Source organism: Nanorana parkeri, unplaced genomic scaffold (assembly GCF_000935625.1).
Source record: "Nanorana parkeri isolate BGI_ZX_2015 unplaced genomic scaffold, ASM93562v1 scaffold619, whole genome shotgun sequence".
Lineage (NCBI taxonomy): Eukaryota > Metazoa > Chordata > Amphibia > Anura > Dicroglossidae > Nanorana > Nanorana parkeri.
Genome location: NW_017306887.1, coordinates 450,556 through 464,481, shown reverse-complemented (window position 1 = coordinate 464,481; position 13,926 = coordinate 450,556). Strand labels below are relative to the sequence as shown.

Sequence of the window (13,926 nt, the reverse complement as noted above, 5' to 3'; positions counted from 1 at the left end):
AACGCACCGTGATGTCCAAGTCCAAAAGTGGACTGCTTAAAGAAGAACACCAGGATTTATTCAAATTAACCCTTTCAGTGGGGCAACCCTTCACTGCAAGGGGTAAATGCTCATTTTGGTCTAGGGATGAAAATAAAGGAAATATACTCACCTGATTCTTGGTCCAGCCCAGCTGCTAGACTGGTCCCTGTCTCTTCTGCCCTGGGCTCCGGCAGTCTAAGGACTAATGCAGGTCCATGACATACCACAGTCGGAGCACAGAGGGGTAGAGAGGTGAGTGGTCACTGCTAGAGGACCGAGGATGGTCCAGTGGTGCATGCTAGGGGAGGAGATAAATACTTGGGGTGGACCCTGTGAGCGTCTCTTCCTCCCCTGGGGCCCAGCCTGTGGGGAGGCTGCAATGGATTGTCTGAGATGGAAAGGCCTTGAAGCCTGGGGACTAGCCAAGTGATGACCCTGGAGCCTGATAGCAGCAGGTCCAGTGGTTTCTACTGATGACAAGGACTAGTAACTTCTACCTACCTGCTGTGCATGGACGCTGTATCCGCACTTTGCATTGCCATGGAGTCTACCTCTGCCTTGGTGATCCAAACCCTTCCCCTCTCTCCCTAAAGTTCTGCAATAACATTTCTAAACATCATATCGACAGTCTGGGCATCACTTCAATCGATTACTTAAGAGGGTGGTAAGAGAGGATGGGCAAAAGCGAGTAAAACTACCCCTAGACAAGAATAATTTGGAGTTGCTGCAACCCATAGCAACCGGCCCTTGTACTCAAGGTGTGCTGGTGTGCTGTGGATCCATTATAGAGGAAATACAGGGAGACCCGTTAGTTCTTTTACTGTTGATCACCCCTTAGGAGCCACCGATAGTGTTATCCTGCATTGGGATATCACTGACCGAGTAAGGGGAACACTACAAAGCAATCTGTTGTTTTCCTATTAAATGATGTATACACGAGTTTCCTCTGTAGGGACCTGACACAAACAATTTAGCAGAAAGTAAAACTGATTTATAACCTTTGGGGTAAAACAGGAAAACCATCTGTTACAACATTTACTGTTACAGAAAGTTCATCAGCATTATATCTCATAGAGGCTTCCTGTCTCTGAAACTTTTTTTTATGGTGCCCTAAGTGTTACAGCAATGTGTTTTTGGGTCTACTCACACATCTTTCACCCAAGATACTTTTGTTTTTTTCTAACTGGATTGCTTTGGAAGAATGTTTTTTGAATATTTTGTGAAAACATATATAAATAGCCTCCTATGTGTCCAGGTTTGTGCCTGGATGGAAATTGATTCATCAGTCATTATAACTGCTGGCAATGAGCGGAGTGATTTAGCCAGGACTTGGCAAAATTACTGATTTTAGTTCTTTTAGATGTCCTGAAAATTCGCCTCACATTCTGCTATGCTGACTGCATATCTTCAAATTAAAAAACACACACACATACAGAAGGCTTTGTTTGCTAACACAGCCATGTGATATAACCATGCAAGTGCTGATATGGTGATCACAACACTTTGCCGATAGAGGTTAGGGTAAGCTTTAAGGTTACGGTTAACGCTAGGATTAGCATAAGGGATAGTGTTAGGGTTCCTCTATTCATTCATATCTAACCTGCTACTCAGGAGCTATTTTTTGGGCACTAGATTAGGTCTAGGAGAGTTTAAAACAATGTCTATGACCATCAGGAGTCATTTATAAGCCCATTTCATTCTTAAAAACAACCAAAAACCATTTACGCCAATATTACCTTCTCTTTGACTGCAATGCACTTCATCGAAATTTTATTGAACCAAAAACTCCCTAAAGGTGCTCAACCTTTATCACTACGTGCCACAAATACTCATCATTGACATCACAAGTATGATCATAGGTGTGATTGTGTGAGATAGTGCCGGACCTTTTTTTGTTGTGGTTGTGTTATTGCTCCTGTCTGGATGTGGCTGATGTTGTTGGTGGGAGAGTTCTGCTCAGAGGTGGGCCTGCAGCAATGTAAGACTTCCGAATATGTAGTGACCGTGTTGGTGGGTGAGGAGCGCATATCTGTTGTCTGGAAACTGTAGTGGATTCAAAGCATTTTTGTCCCACACAGGAACCAGTTTTGGTTGTGGCAAAGAGCTGAAACTCTCAAAGAAGCAACCACCAGTCAGACTGGGTTTGAGTTCCTTCTAATAAATGGCATGGATGGATTTGATATAATAGGAGTCTCATTCTCCCCGATGGGCCAATTCTCTTTCCAATTTACAAGATGGAGCCATGCCTTCTAAGTCTTCAAAAAACATTGCCTCCTTGGAGCAGAACAAAATGGATTGCACATTTCCACAGGAAAAAGAAGAGTAAGCGAGAATTTGAGAGAGTTCAGGAAAGAAGACCGAGGAAAAGCAGAAAGGAGGGGAGACAAAGAGGAGGAGGGGACAGTGGGAAGGATGGGGAGCAAAGAAGATAGGACAGACTTGGTTTGAGTTCATTTTTAATAAACGGGTAGGTATTTCAAAGCTGCATTGTTTATTTTGTATTGTGAATGGGGAGTGTTGAATCTAAAGGCCATGTTTTCCTTCAGATCTTCTTTAATTGCCTTTATGTCTCAGCATCTTTATCAGGAACACTCTAAGTATACTGCATTCTGTGCAAGCATCTCTCCTCGCAGCACAGTAGAATGTAGGGAATGCCTGCAATTTAGCCTGTAGCTCTGTTCTGGGAAGGGCAGAGAACCGAATAAAGAACAGATGAAGATTTTGGAAGATCCTGGCAACCTGTCCATACCATCTCCATACTAGTTGCTATGGTTTAAAAGAACAGAGTGTTCTTGGTGGTTTTAGGATGTCACAGCAGCTGCACTCAGCAGAAACACAAAAAAGCATTTTTAATATCTTTAAATAGTAACAACGTATAATAATGATACGGCACGGATCGATTTATAATAAACCTGAGGTTTTCTTTTATATGTGTCCTTGGGATTGCAGCCCAAAGCTGACCTTCATTCTGTGTGTCTATCTGCCAAGACTTTTTGATGTTTTAATCACCAGGATTTTCTTATATTTAGAGTGTGGCACCTTTAAGTGAACACTCTGGTGGAATTTCTGCTTTTCTCTGGTTGTTGTTAAAAATGCATCAATTCTACTTCCAGGAATCTGCCCAGTTTATGGCTGAGGTTCCCCAGAGTGTTAATTCACCTTGCTATGTCAGCAGCCGCTCATTGATCTGACCTCTGGCGCTCAGACCCTGCAGGTCGCCTCCACTTCCCTGCTACCCAAATACATTTTCATAACTCACAGAGTGACTGCTCAGCCATGCGTCACCTTCCCAAACATCTGGGAGGATGAAACCACAGAGCAGTTCTCGCTAATACCTGCATCATTACCAACCACTTATGGGCCAAGCTGATCTTCCCTGTGCATTAAGTCTTATTCCAGGCGATGGCATGCTAATGGATGATGGAGGATTTGATATAATAGGAGTCTCATTCGCCCCAATGGGCCAATTATCTTTCCAATTTATACGATGGAGCCATGCCTTCATAAAGCACTGCCTCTGTACAGCAGAACGGAGAAACGGATCGCACATTTCCACAGGCTGCAGAAAGCAACAGGGAATGTTCTGTATGTTGTGACTGCACTGTCCACAATGTCTATAATTCATGGTAAGAAATGGCATATCATATCCGTGCGTGGGAGAAGGATGGAGGAGGAAGAAGAAGAGTAAGGGAGAAATGGAGGGAGATCAAGAAAGAAGACTGAGGAAAAGCAAAAAGGAAGGAAAGCAGACAACAGGGAGGAAGGAGGGAAGGAAGGAAGAGAAAATAAGAGAGAAGGTAAACAAGAAAGGAGGGAAGGAAGAGAGAGAAAGTGGAGGAAGGGAATAAAGAAAAGAAGAAAAGGGAGGAAGGAAGGGAAAAAAGGAAGGAAGGAAGACAGGAAAAAGAGTAAAAGGAAAGGAGTGGAAAGCAAGGAAGAAACAGAAAAGAGAGGGAGGAAAGGAAGGAACAGAGGAGGGAGGGGAAAAAAGCAGGGAGAAAGGGAGGATGGAGGGAAAAAGGGACAGTAGGATAGAAGAGAGGAGGGAGAAAGAATGTAAGTGTGGAAAAGAGGAGGGAGAAATAATTAAGGATTGAAGAGAGGAAGGATAAAAAGGGAAGGATGGAAAAGAGGAAGGATTACAAAAATGAAGGATGGAAGAAAGGAGGGAGAAAAAAGGAAAAATGATAGAGATGAGGGGTTAAAAAAGGAAGGATGGAAGAGAGGAGGGAGAACAAAGAAAGGATACAAGAAGCAGAGGGAGAAAAAAAAAGGAAGGATTGAAGAAGAGAAGGGATAAAAAAAAGGTATGATGGAAGAAAAGTAGGGATTAAGTAGGGATTAAAAAATGAAAGGATGGGTCGAGAGAAGGAATAAAAAAAGAAAAAATGAAAGAGAGGAAGGTTTCAAAAAGGAAGGATGAAAAACAGGTGGGATTAAAAAAATTAAGAATAAAAGAGAGGAGGGATAAAAAGGAAACATGAAAGAAGAGGGAGGGAGAAAGAAAGAAAGAAAGAACGAACAAACCAAAGAAAAGGAAGTTGGTGACATGAAGACAAAGTTTCTTCCTGCATTGTCAGTGCAGTAAAATCATAGCACACAATGACAGAAAACATTCTAGATGAAAACTTCCCCTATTGTTCCATTGCTGTGCATCATCTCCATCTACGTACACCGGAGAAGACAGTACATTATGTTTTTCATTTGCATACTAGTTAAAAACAGAATGTAACAATAGTGTTTTTCGGAAAGAGTTGCGACCTGTCCTCTCCTTGAAAATTATATGGTGGGACTGGATTCTGCTTTCCTCTGATTGCTCGGATTGTGTTCCGGAACAATGGATGGAATACTGAGTATCATTCTCCCTTTTTATTTGTTTATAGAGAATTGAGAAGATCAGTTTCTTCTGATTTACCAGCTTTTGTGACTCATGTATTGCTGTATCTTAGTGACAATGGCATTTTTGAGTCACATAACTATTTTCCCTTCGGTTACAGGGATAATTTGGGGAAATAATGTATAATGCGGGTTCTTACTTAATTCACAAGGGCTGGAATGAACCTTAAATGTATTGTAAAAGTATGTGAATAACAAAAGATATTTGCTTAAAAGTTTGCATTGGCACAAGCTGACAAAAGAAGACCTCAGTTATTACTTCTTAAATCATATTTAAACCCAAGAACAAAATACGTAAAATTGTATACTTACCTATCGGTAATTTTCCTTTCCTGACGCCAATACATGGCAGCATACAGGAGCCATACCCATTGTATGCTGCCATGGATTGGCGTCAGGAATACGGAAAATTGTATACTTACCTATCGGTAATTTTCGTTTCCTGACGCCAATACATGGCAGCATACAATGGGTATGGCTCATTGTATGCTGCCATGGATTGGCGTCAGGAAATATAATATATTGCATCTTGCCAGCCCATAGATGTGGTGGCTGCATTTTTCTTTTTTAGGCTTTTTATCCTTTTATTGTCACCAGTTGATACTGTCAGTAATAGATTTCCTGCACTAGGGTGACAACAATCACTCACTGCACTATATCCATGGAGGAGCAGAATTGTCACCCTATGTATAGTATGTACAAATTACTAACAACAACATACAAAGCTCCCAGCTACATCTCCAACCTCATCTCAAACTGTCCTCTCCTTCCAATACCTCCTGCTGTCTAGGCCCCTCATTACCTCCTTCCATGCTCGCTTCCAGGACTTCTCCAGAGGCTCTCCCATCCTCTGGAACCCCCTATTACAACCTATCTGGCTATCTCCTACTTTGTCTGCCTTTAGGCAATCCCTGAAAACTCACCTCTTCTGGGAAGCCTATCCCACCTCCTCTTAAAAACTCTATATCTACTCCGTCAATCAGCTCATCCCTCACAGTTCTGTATCACTTGCCCCTTCTTGTAGATTGTAAGCTCTCATGAGCAGGGACCTTCTAATTCCTTTTGTATTGTATTTTACTAGTACTGTCTTCCCATATGTTGTAAAGTGCTGTGCAAACTGTTGGCACTATATAAATCCTGAATAATAGAAATAATAGTAATAATACAAATATAATTATGTCACTGCCCTGCCTTACAGCTTGTTTTTACTTTTGAAGGGAGATAAAACCAGATAGGCATATGTCCAATGGCGGAACTACCAGTCGCAGTGGTCACATGTTGGACTGGGGACTGGAGATATGCAACTTGGGGGGGCCTGGAAAGCAAGAAGAGAGCCCGACACCCCCCTGCCTCTTCGCTTGGTCCTGATAACCACCAAGGCGACAAGGGACTCCTATGACACGTTAGACAAACAGTGGAGGGCTATCTGGCGGCCTGCTTTCCACTTATTAGGCCTAGCTCTCCCCCTGGCTCGCTCTCTCAGCTCCACCGGCTCTGTGTGAGGAGAACACAGCTGGTTACCACCATCAAGATGGCGACTGCCGCTGAGGATGTGCCACTGACACGCTGAGAGGAGGACCCTGGACCGTATCAGGGAGAGAGGGAAGCAAAGTTTGTGAGGTTGTGTTGGTGTGAAGAAGGAAGGTGCCTCCTTGTGTGTGACAAATTTGGGGGGCCCTGTATGTTTCTGGCACAAGGGCCCTGAGATCTCTACTTAGGTCTCTGCCTATATCATACTCTCATGGACAGCAAGGCCAGCAATCCTGGCACGAACAATCATATTCTTTGCAAGCACTCGCAACTAAGTCATACATTTCCTGCCCAAAAACCATTGAGTGCAGAAATAACTGACCGAATCCTGGTAAACAGATATAAACAGATATAAACCCTTTTACAGAAATATTGCAAACACCACCCAGAAAACGTAATCGCGGCCCGAGCTCGGGAACAGCTGCATGAATACCGCTGTATGCGCAATTAAACATTGGATTATTGCTGAGACACAGCACAAGCAGGGGGAAAAGCAAGATTCATGGTTATTACTTTCTCGCTCGCCTGGTAAGAAAAATAAAGCCAAGCAGCATTGCAGCCGGTCGCATGTGGACATTAACTGTATTTGAATCATAATTAAACCTTTTGTTGTGTATCGAGAATATTTGAAGTCAGCGTGTAGAACTTACCCAGGACGCTTAGTTCTGCTGCGGCGGTGCTGTTTTCATTCTTGTAGGTGACCACGCAGGTGTACACCCCAGCATCGTCCTCTGTTACATTGGAAATCAGCAGATTACTGCCTCCCAGCAGCGAGTATTTCCTCGTCCTGAAATATTAAACAAAAATTTAAGAACATATCAGGAAAGCAATGTGGTTCTTGCTGGTTGCTGTACAAGTAAAAAAAATAAAATAATAAGGCTTAAAGGATATATAAACCTACAAACATTGCAGCTTGTCAATCCTTAAAGGAAAACTATGGGGTCAGGGCTTTTTCCCCATAGTTCTCCTAAGTGTAACGGGAGGACACAAACTAGCGTCCTCCCGTCCCCCAAAGCTCAGTATATATAGCGAGCTACAGCTCACGGTATACTGAGACGCCACAGCCGGGACGGAACCCGACATTATTGTCTGGATCCACCCAGCTGCGTGAGTGACAGCTGGCTCTGCCTATCTAGAGGCACAGCCAGCTGTACCCGCCCCCTCCCCTGTCCGTTCCGCCAGTCAGCGCTGGAGGATTAGACAGGGGAGGGGGGAATCCCTGCAGGGAGCTGTGAGTGACAGTGGCGGCTCTCTGCAGGGACAGGATCAAAAAGTGAGCGAGCGACGGTATGTGTTTGCTCACTTCCCGATCTATTGAGCCGACCTGCGACAGTTTCATCGTCACAGGTCGGCTAGAAAGATGAGGCTGAGTGATTTTCACTCACCTCATAGCTCCCCTTTAAATGTGGTGGCTGCATTATTATGATCTTTTTATGGGACTTTTACATGCCATAAGAACCGAGTTGTTTAGTTGTACTTAATTGCACGCACACTGGTTTCTATCAACTGCTGGCTTGAAAAACTTTTTGGGGGTCAAAGCGGAAAATATCTTATTACAGAGGACAGCATAACAGAACAATAACCAAAACCTATAACATCACAACACACCGTGACCTATAATCATAATACTCAGCAGGGCTAAACACGACATTAAAAAAATAACAGCAAAGATTGATTTTGATTACAATCAGACTCAAGGGCGAAAAAATATCTGTTGGAAGATGTGTCACCCTGCCTGGTTATTTTGTGTGCTCATACGAGAGCATGAATCATTCCTTATGACTGCACTTATTTGATTGTTTGGTGCTGGTAGGTTATCAAATGCTCTCTGCCTCTGTGTCCTATAATTTCCCCCCTCCATAGTCAGTGAGGTGTATGATGCTTCTTGAGAAGCACAGTCGTTTGCGCGGATGGAACAATACATTACAATCAGAATTAATGGCATCTTGAGATGCAGGTGACACATGTTATCTCTTGCGCATTGCTCCGCACCGCCATTACACCTCAGAGCCTAAATTTCTCAGGATTTGTAATCGTTGAAAAATAATACTCCGGAATTCAGCCGACTTCTGACAATACTGAGAATGTCTGGATAGAAAACAAAAAAAAAAAAAGTAACAGGGCTGAACAAACTCTGCTTATGGTTTCGGGCCCTTTTCACGCGCAGATGTGCACCAAAATCATGTGATTTGGTGTGTCTTCACGAAACGCGTGAAATTGCATGTTATGTTTGCGTTGCCATTCAATGTTAATAGCACCACAAAAGCAGCAAGCAGGATGCACATTTTGCATGCCCAAAAAAGCATGCAAAGCTGACAGCTCAAACAGCTGCATGAGCTTCTTTCAAATGAATGTGCTGTCCTATGCACGGCAAGCGACAAACTTGCAGAATCGCATGTAGCAAGTGTGAATGAGGCCTCAAGTGGTAGTAAACCCTTAAAAGACAAAGAACAAAAAGACAAGAGAGACAGCACCTTCTACTCATGTGTTATCGTTTATTAGACCAATATATATAGGTGTAATAAAATCTACTCACATACAAAAGATGTACACATGCAGTGCTCTGAGGAAGGGGTTTGCCCCAAAACGCATGCCTGGGAGGTTCTTGGCTTGATTTATACACTGCATGTGTACATCTTTTGTATGTGAGTAGATTTTATTACACCTATATATATTGGTCTAATAAACGATAACACACGAGGAGAAGGCGCCATATCTCTCGTTCTTTGTCTTTTATATGTTTCCCGAGGATATTTCTCAATAGCCTTTCGGATGGCTGCCTCTCATAGTGTGGAAAGATTTGAAGATTTCTGATGGGAAAGGGATGAAGATTTGCCGTTATTTGTGCGTTATTTGGTGCTGGGATTAAACCCTGCAGTATGAAATAACGTTTGTATGTACATGCATTTGATCTGTTTAAAAATGTAAATCACTCCTATAAAAACTGCTTGTAAAGGTTTTTCATGCCCATAAATCATCCCCCAGTCTCATGTACAGTGCGCACAAATGCTCTGATGGTGAAAACTACACATCCCATGAGTATCTGCAGCCATTTTAGAAGTCTGCATGCACCCGGGGTTTCACTGGTATTCTGCTTTACTTATAAAAGGCAAGGATGGGCTACGCTGTCAATCAAGCAGCTAGGGAGGATCAAATGTCCCCTTCATCTCCAGACTATGTGTGCCGCCTGTACATATTGGCATTTGGAAAGCAGAGACAGAGCGCTGTAGCAGGAATTGCTAGCACAAGGACCTTCATGTCATGAAATTTTTAGAGGAGAACTCCATGAAATGGAAAAAACTTACCCTTGCAGTGGGGCTACCTGGACACTGCAAGGGTTAAGTGCTCATTTTGTCTTGGGGGCCCAAAAATTACTCACTTGATCCTCTTGGGTCCTGCAGCCTCTTCTCTCAGGACTCTGGTGGTCTAAGGACGTCACCACGTCTAAAACAGGTCCATTGATTTGCATTAGACGTGAGGATGCCACAGGACTTTCCTCAGCTGTAGTGGAGTGGAAGAGAGATGAGTGGCGACCACTGCAGGATTGAGGATCAGGATCAGTAAATCTGCTTTATTTGACCCTCCTAGACAAAACGAGCAGTCAACCATTGCAGTGCAGGAGTAGCCCCACTGAAAGGGTATGTATTTTAAATTCCTGGAGATCTTCTATAAGTGCTTAGGTTTAGATACACCATAGGGCCTGTTTACATCTTTGTGTTGCGGTACCTCACGCATTTTATGATGGCATGCAAAAACACAAACCATGAACCCTTGTGTGCATTCCATTCATTTGGCATGCACACAATATTCCCCAGCACGACAGTAGGGAACTGCAGAGCACTGTATTTTAAAAAATGGTCACATCCATATTTTTTGTGTTTTAAAGTGCTGTGCCAGCCTATCCAGAGTGAATGAGCTGCCCAAACACATGATAAAATGTTGAAATACTGCACGTGTATTATTGCAACACATAGGATAAGGGCTGATTTATAAAATGCTAGCCCAGTGTATAGCTGGGAGAATGAAGTTCACACGGTATTACGACAGTGGATGGAGCTGAGGAGCATAGAAATGTCCTGTGCTCCGTGACTCCATCTAGTGGCTGTAATGATGTGCAAATGTCATTTAACCACATATATGCTGGGCAAAGCTTTTATAAATCAGTCCCATAGCATGAATGGGCCCTTGATACAAACATTGGTTATTCTCTAAAAGCTCTGAAAACACTTTTTATAATTTCTATACACTGTTGAAGTTGGGTTACACGGATCCATTCGATCATTATCACATTTAAAATAGGGTTAAATCCTTATAGTCCTGATTTAAAGGGTTATTCCACTTTCCCAGGTAAACCCCTCCAATCTGGCCCCCTCTTTCCTCCCCCGCTATACTTGCCTTTCAGTGAACACTCCTTCCCCTCCGTTGGTATGAGGATTAGCAAGAAGCGCTTCTCATTGGTTAGCTAGGTCAGGTGACCACTCTGATCAATGATTACTCGCCATTTGCGAGCGAAATTTGCAACACATAGGATAAGGGCTGATTTATAAAATGCTAGCCCAGTGTATAGCTGGGAGAATGAAGTTCACACGAAGTCCAAAATCCAGAGTGCAGGGATGCTCTATATGGCAGTACAGGGTGCAGATAGTACACCTACACCGGCGGAGGGAAGATTGGATGGGGTATTTCCATTTCCCCAAATTCACCTGGGAAAGTGGAATTACCCTTTATTGCCATTTATAGAAGTCTGAGTTGTCATAAAACCAATAAAACGTAAAAGACTTGCCTTGTCAGGATGAATTCCTCCCCATGCATCCAGAAGACGGTTGGCGTCGGGTACCCAGAGACAGCACACTCGAGGACGGCGTCCTGTCCTTCCACAACAGCTACGTTGGAAGGTCTTTGCAGAAAGATTTGTTGTCGGTGTAAGCCGGATTCTGCAGACAAGAAAAAACGGTTACTTCCTCTTAGAAAAGGAAAAAGCCCAGAGTGTGCATTATGATTTTCAAACTGTGAAAAACATCATTTGTGCTCCTAATCAGCCTAATTAGCTCCGTATGATTGGGATGTTCGTGAGGATTTCTCAACAGCTGAAAGGGTTTATTTTTGTCTTTATTGGTAGGCGGTGAGGCGGTGGTCACCTGATGGTTTCTGGTTGTTGTTTGCTCATTTTTACAACCCAAAATTAGGATTTTAATTTACTTATCTCATGGGTCGGTTGAATTCTAAAGTTGTTATTTATTTTTTCATCAGTTTGTATGTAATCAGTTCACAATAGAATACCACACAGGTTTTTACAATGTAGAGTGAATACCTGCTTCATCATGAAGGCCTCATGATGAAACAGGTTCACTTAACTTCCTTCATTCCCAGAAGCCACAACTTACCTCCAGACCACTCCACTGAGCTGCAGAGGTTGAACCAGATAGGCCTGTAGACTAATAATGAGGTCTGGCTACCATGTAAGATATGGACATAGAAATGGAGACCTCATCCCACCCAAAGCTCTACAAAGCCTCCGAGCTCCAGAACTCAGAAAATAACTTATTAGGATAGCGAGAAAACAATGTTTTGTTCTTATCAGTCATAAGCCCTGGAGATCCTCACCATCTTACTATCTCACCAGCCAGTGCCTCACAACAGATAGAAAGATCATACAGGGCATAAATAGAACAGATAGAACTGGTGGTAGAACTCCTGGTAGAAGGAATACTGAATGGAGAGATATTCTACAAGTTCCAGCTCTTCTTACCCCGTTCTCTAACTCAAACAAATCGGTTTTCATTATGTTACAAATCAATAATATGAAATATGACATGAGCTGAAATAACTGGGATAGGTGGATGGACATAATAATAGATGGACAGACTGATAGATAGATAGATAGATAGATAGATAGATAGGATAGATAGATGTGTAGTGCTCACCCCAGAAGAAGTCGCTGGAATACCCGGGCCATCCATAGCCTGTCTAGGGTATTTTAGCAACCAGCTGCCCCACTAGTATTAACCGCCCTCTTCTAGTGTCCAACAGAGCTCAGATCCAGGCTAAAAGTATGATGCTAAAGAACTTTTATTAGAACTCTTGGATAGGGAGAGAAAGTTCAGGGCTTAGGACATCCATGAGAAAAATGGACAGACTCCAGATCTAACATTCCCTTTTAGAATTCCAGTGCAGATTCGATAGGGGCACACGCTGACACTGGGTATAAGAGCAACCGTTGAATAAGGATTGACACAGAATCTTCCGGAAGAGAGACTTGCTCTTGAGGTCCACTCTATTCTAGGCACCTCCAGCAGTCATCAGCTTCCCTGGTTCTCCTCCTCAATCAGAAGCAAAGCCTCCTCCAGGCTTGAGGCCTAGAAAGCATTTCCTGCACAAGAGTATTCCCACCTCCAGGCCTAGGCCCAGGGGCACGCTGGACAAAACTCCAACCAGGACTAACACATGGCTGGAACCAGACTAGACTGAGCACATGGCAATTCCTCATAGTATATATGCCCTGTCCCAGCATGCACCACTGGCGATGAGAGCCCCAGTGTTTGGCTGGCGGACTGCACTTATACTTACAGTGTCCCTCATTGATTGTCCCACACTGCAGCAGAGTCACACTCCATTCAGGCAGGTACAATCAGTGCCAGGACAGACAGACAGAAAAAGACAGACAGACAGATAGATAGATAGATAGATAGATAGATAGATAGATAGATAGATATAGAGACAGGCTCTCATTAAACCATGAATGAGGCGGGGACATCCAGGAATAGTTCAATAGATAGATAGATAGATAGATAGATGGATAAATATAACCATTTTCCAACTACAAAAAGCCATAGATCAGCCCCTCCACTCCTCTCACCACCACCATACTGTATATCACTGTCTAGTGGGGTAAGAACTGTTGTGTTGGGCAATGTCCTAAGACACTCTCTGTCAGCCTTCCTCTCTCAGACTTCTTTAAAACCATCACTGTTACCATGCACACCGGCCCAAGAAGCCCCTTACCATCTGTGGGCTGCCGTGCCCAGCCTGGCATTCCGTAGAACAATGCTGTTTTTTGCAACCATCTCTCCAGCTCCGGGATTAATGTACCATGTTTAGCTCTATAAATGCTTTTACCGATATCCGCAGCCACATCACATAATTGCCCAGTGATCCGTACACAATTTTTAAATTGCAAACCCAGAGTTTAAACATCAGGTCAACAAAACAGCCCGGGCCAGAAAGAAAAATAATAGTGTGTAATAAGCGGCACACAGGAAATAATGGCAAGAGGTTTATCTGAAAGAAAAGGGAGCACACTGTGGATAAGCCGGAGAAGGGAAACACGGTACACAGCCTTCCACTTGCTCTGCCACACTATGATGGCCTCAGTTCATTACGGGATTAGGCTGAATAGCTTCTATGTAAAGCAGCACAGTCAAAGTTGAGTGATAATATAAATATGTTTTTTCCTGCGTTCGTACTGACCGTAGTCATTCC

At 43.3% G+C, this 13,926-nt stretch overlaps 1 protein-coding gene across 1 annotated transcript in view; it reads right to left on the bottom strand.

Annotated features, from left to right (window-relative positions):
• DCC (DCC netrin 1 receptor) overlaps positions 1 to 13,926 on the bottom strand; it is a 410,882-nt gene that overhangs the window by 316,977 nt on the left and 79,979 nt on the right. Inside the window, exons 4-5 of the mRNA XM_018562973.1 lie at positions 11,231 to 11,381; positions 7,098 to 7,234 (exon numbers count right to left, since the gene is read on the bottom strand). Of these exons, the coding sequence (XP_018418475.1) occupies positions 7,098 to 7,234; positions 11,231 to 11,381 (288 nt within the window). The remainder of the gene's footprint in view (positions 1 to 7,097; positions 7,235 to 11,230; positions 11,382 to 13,926) is intronic.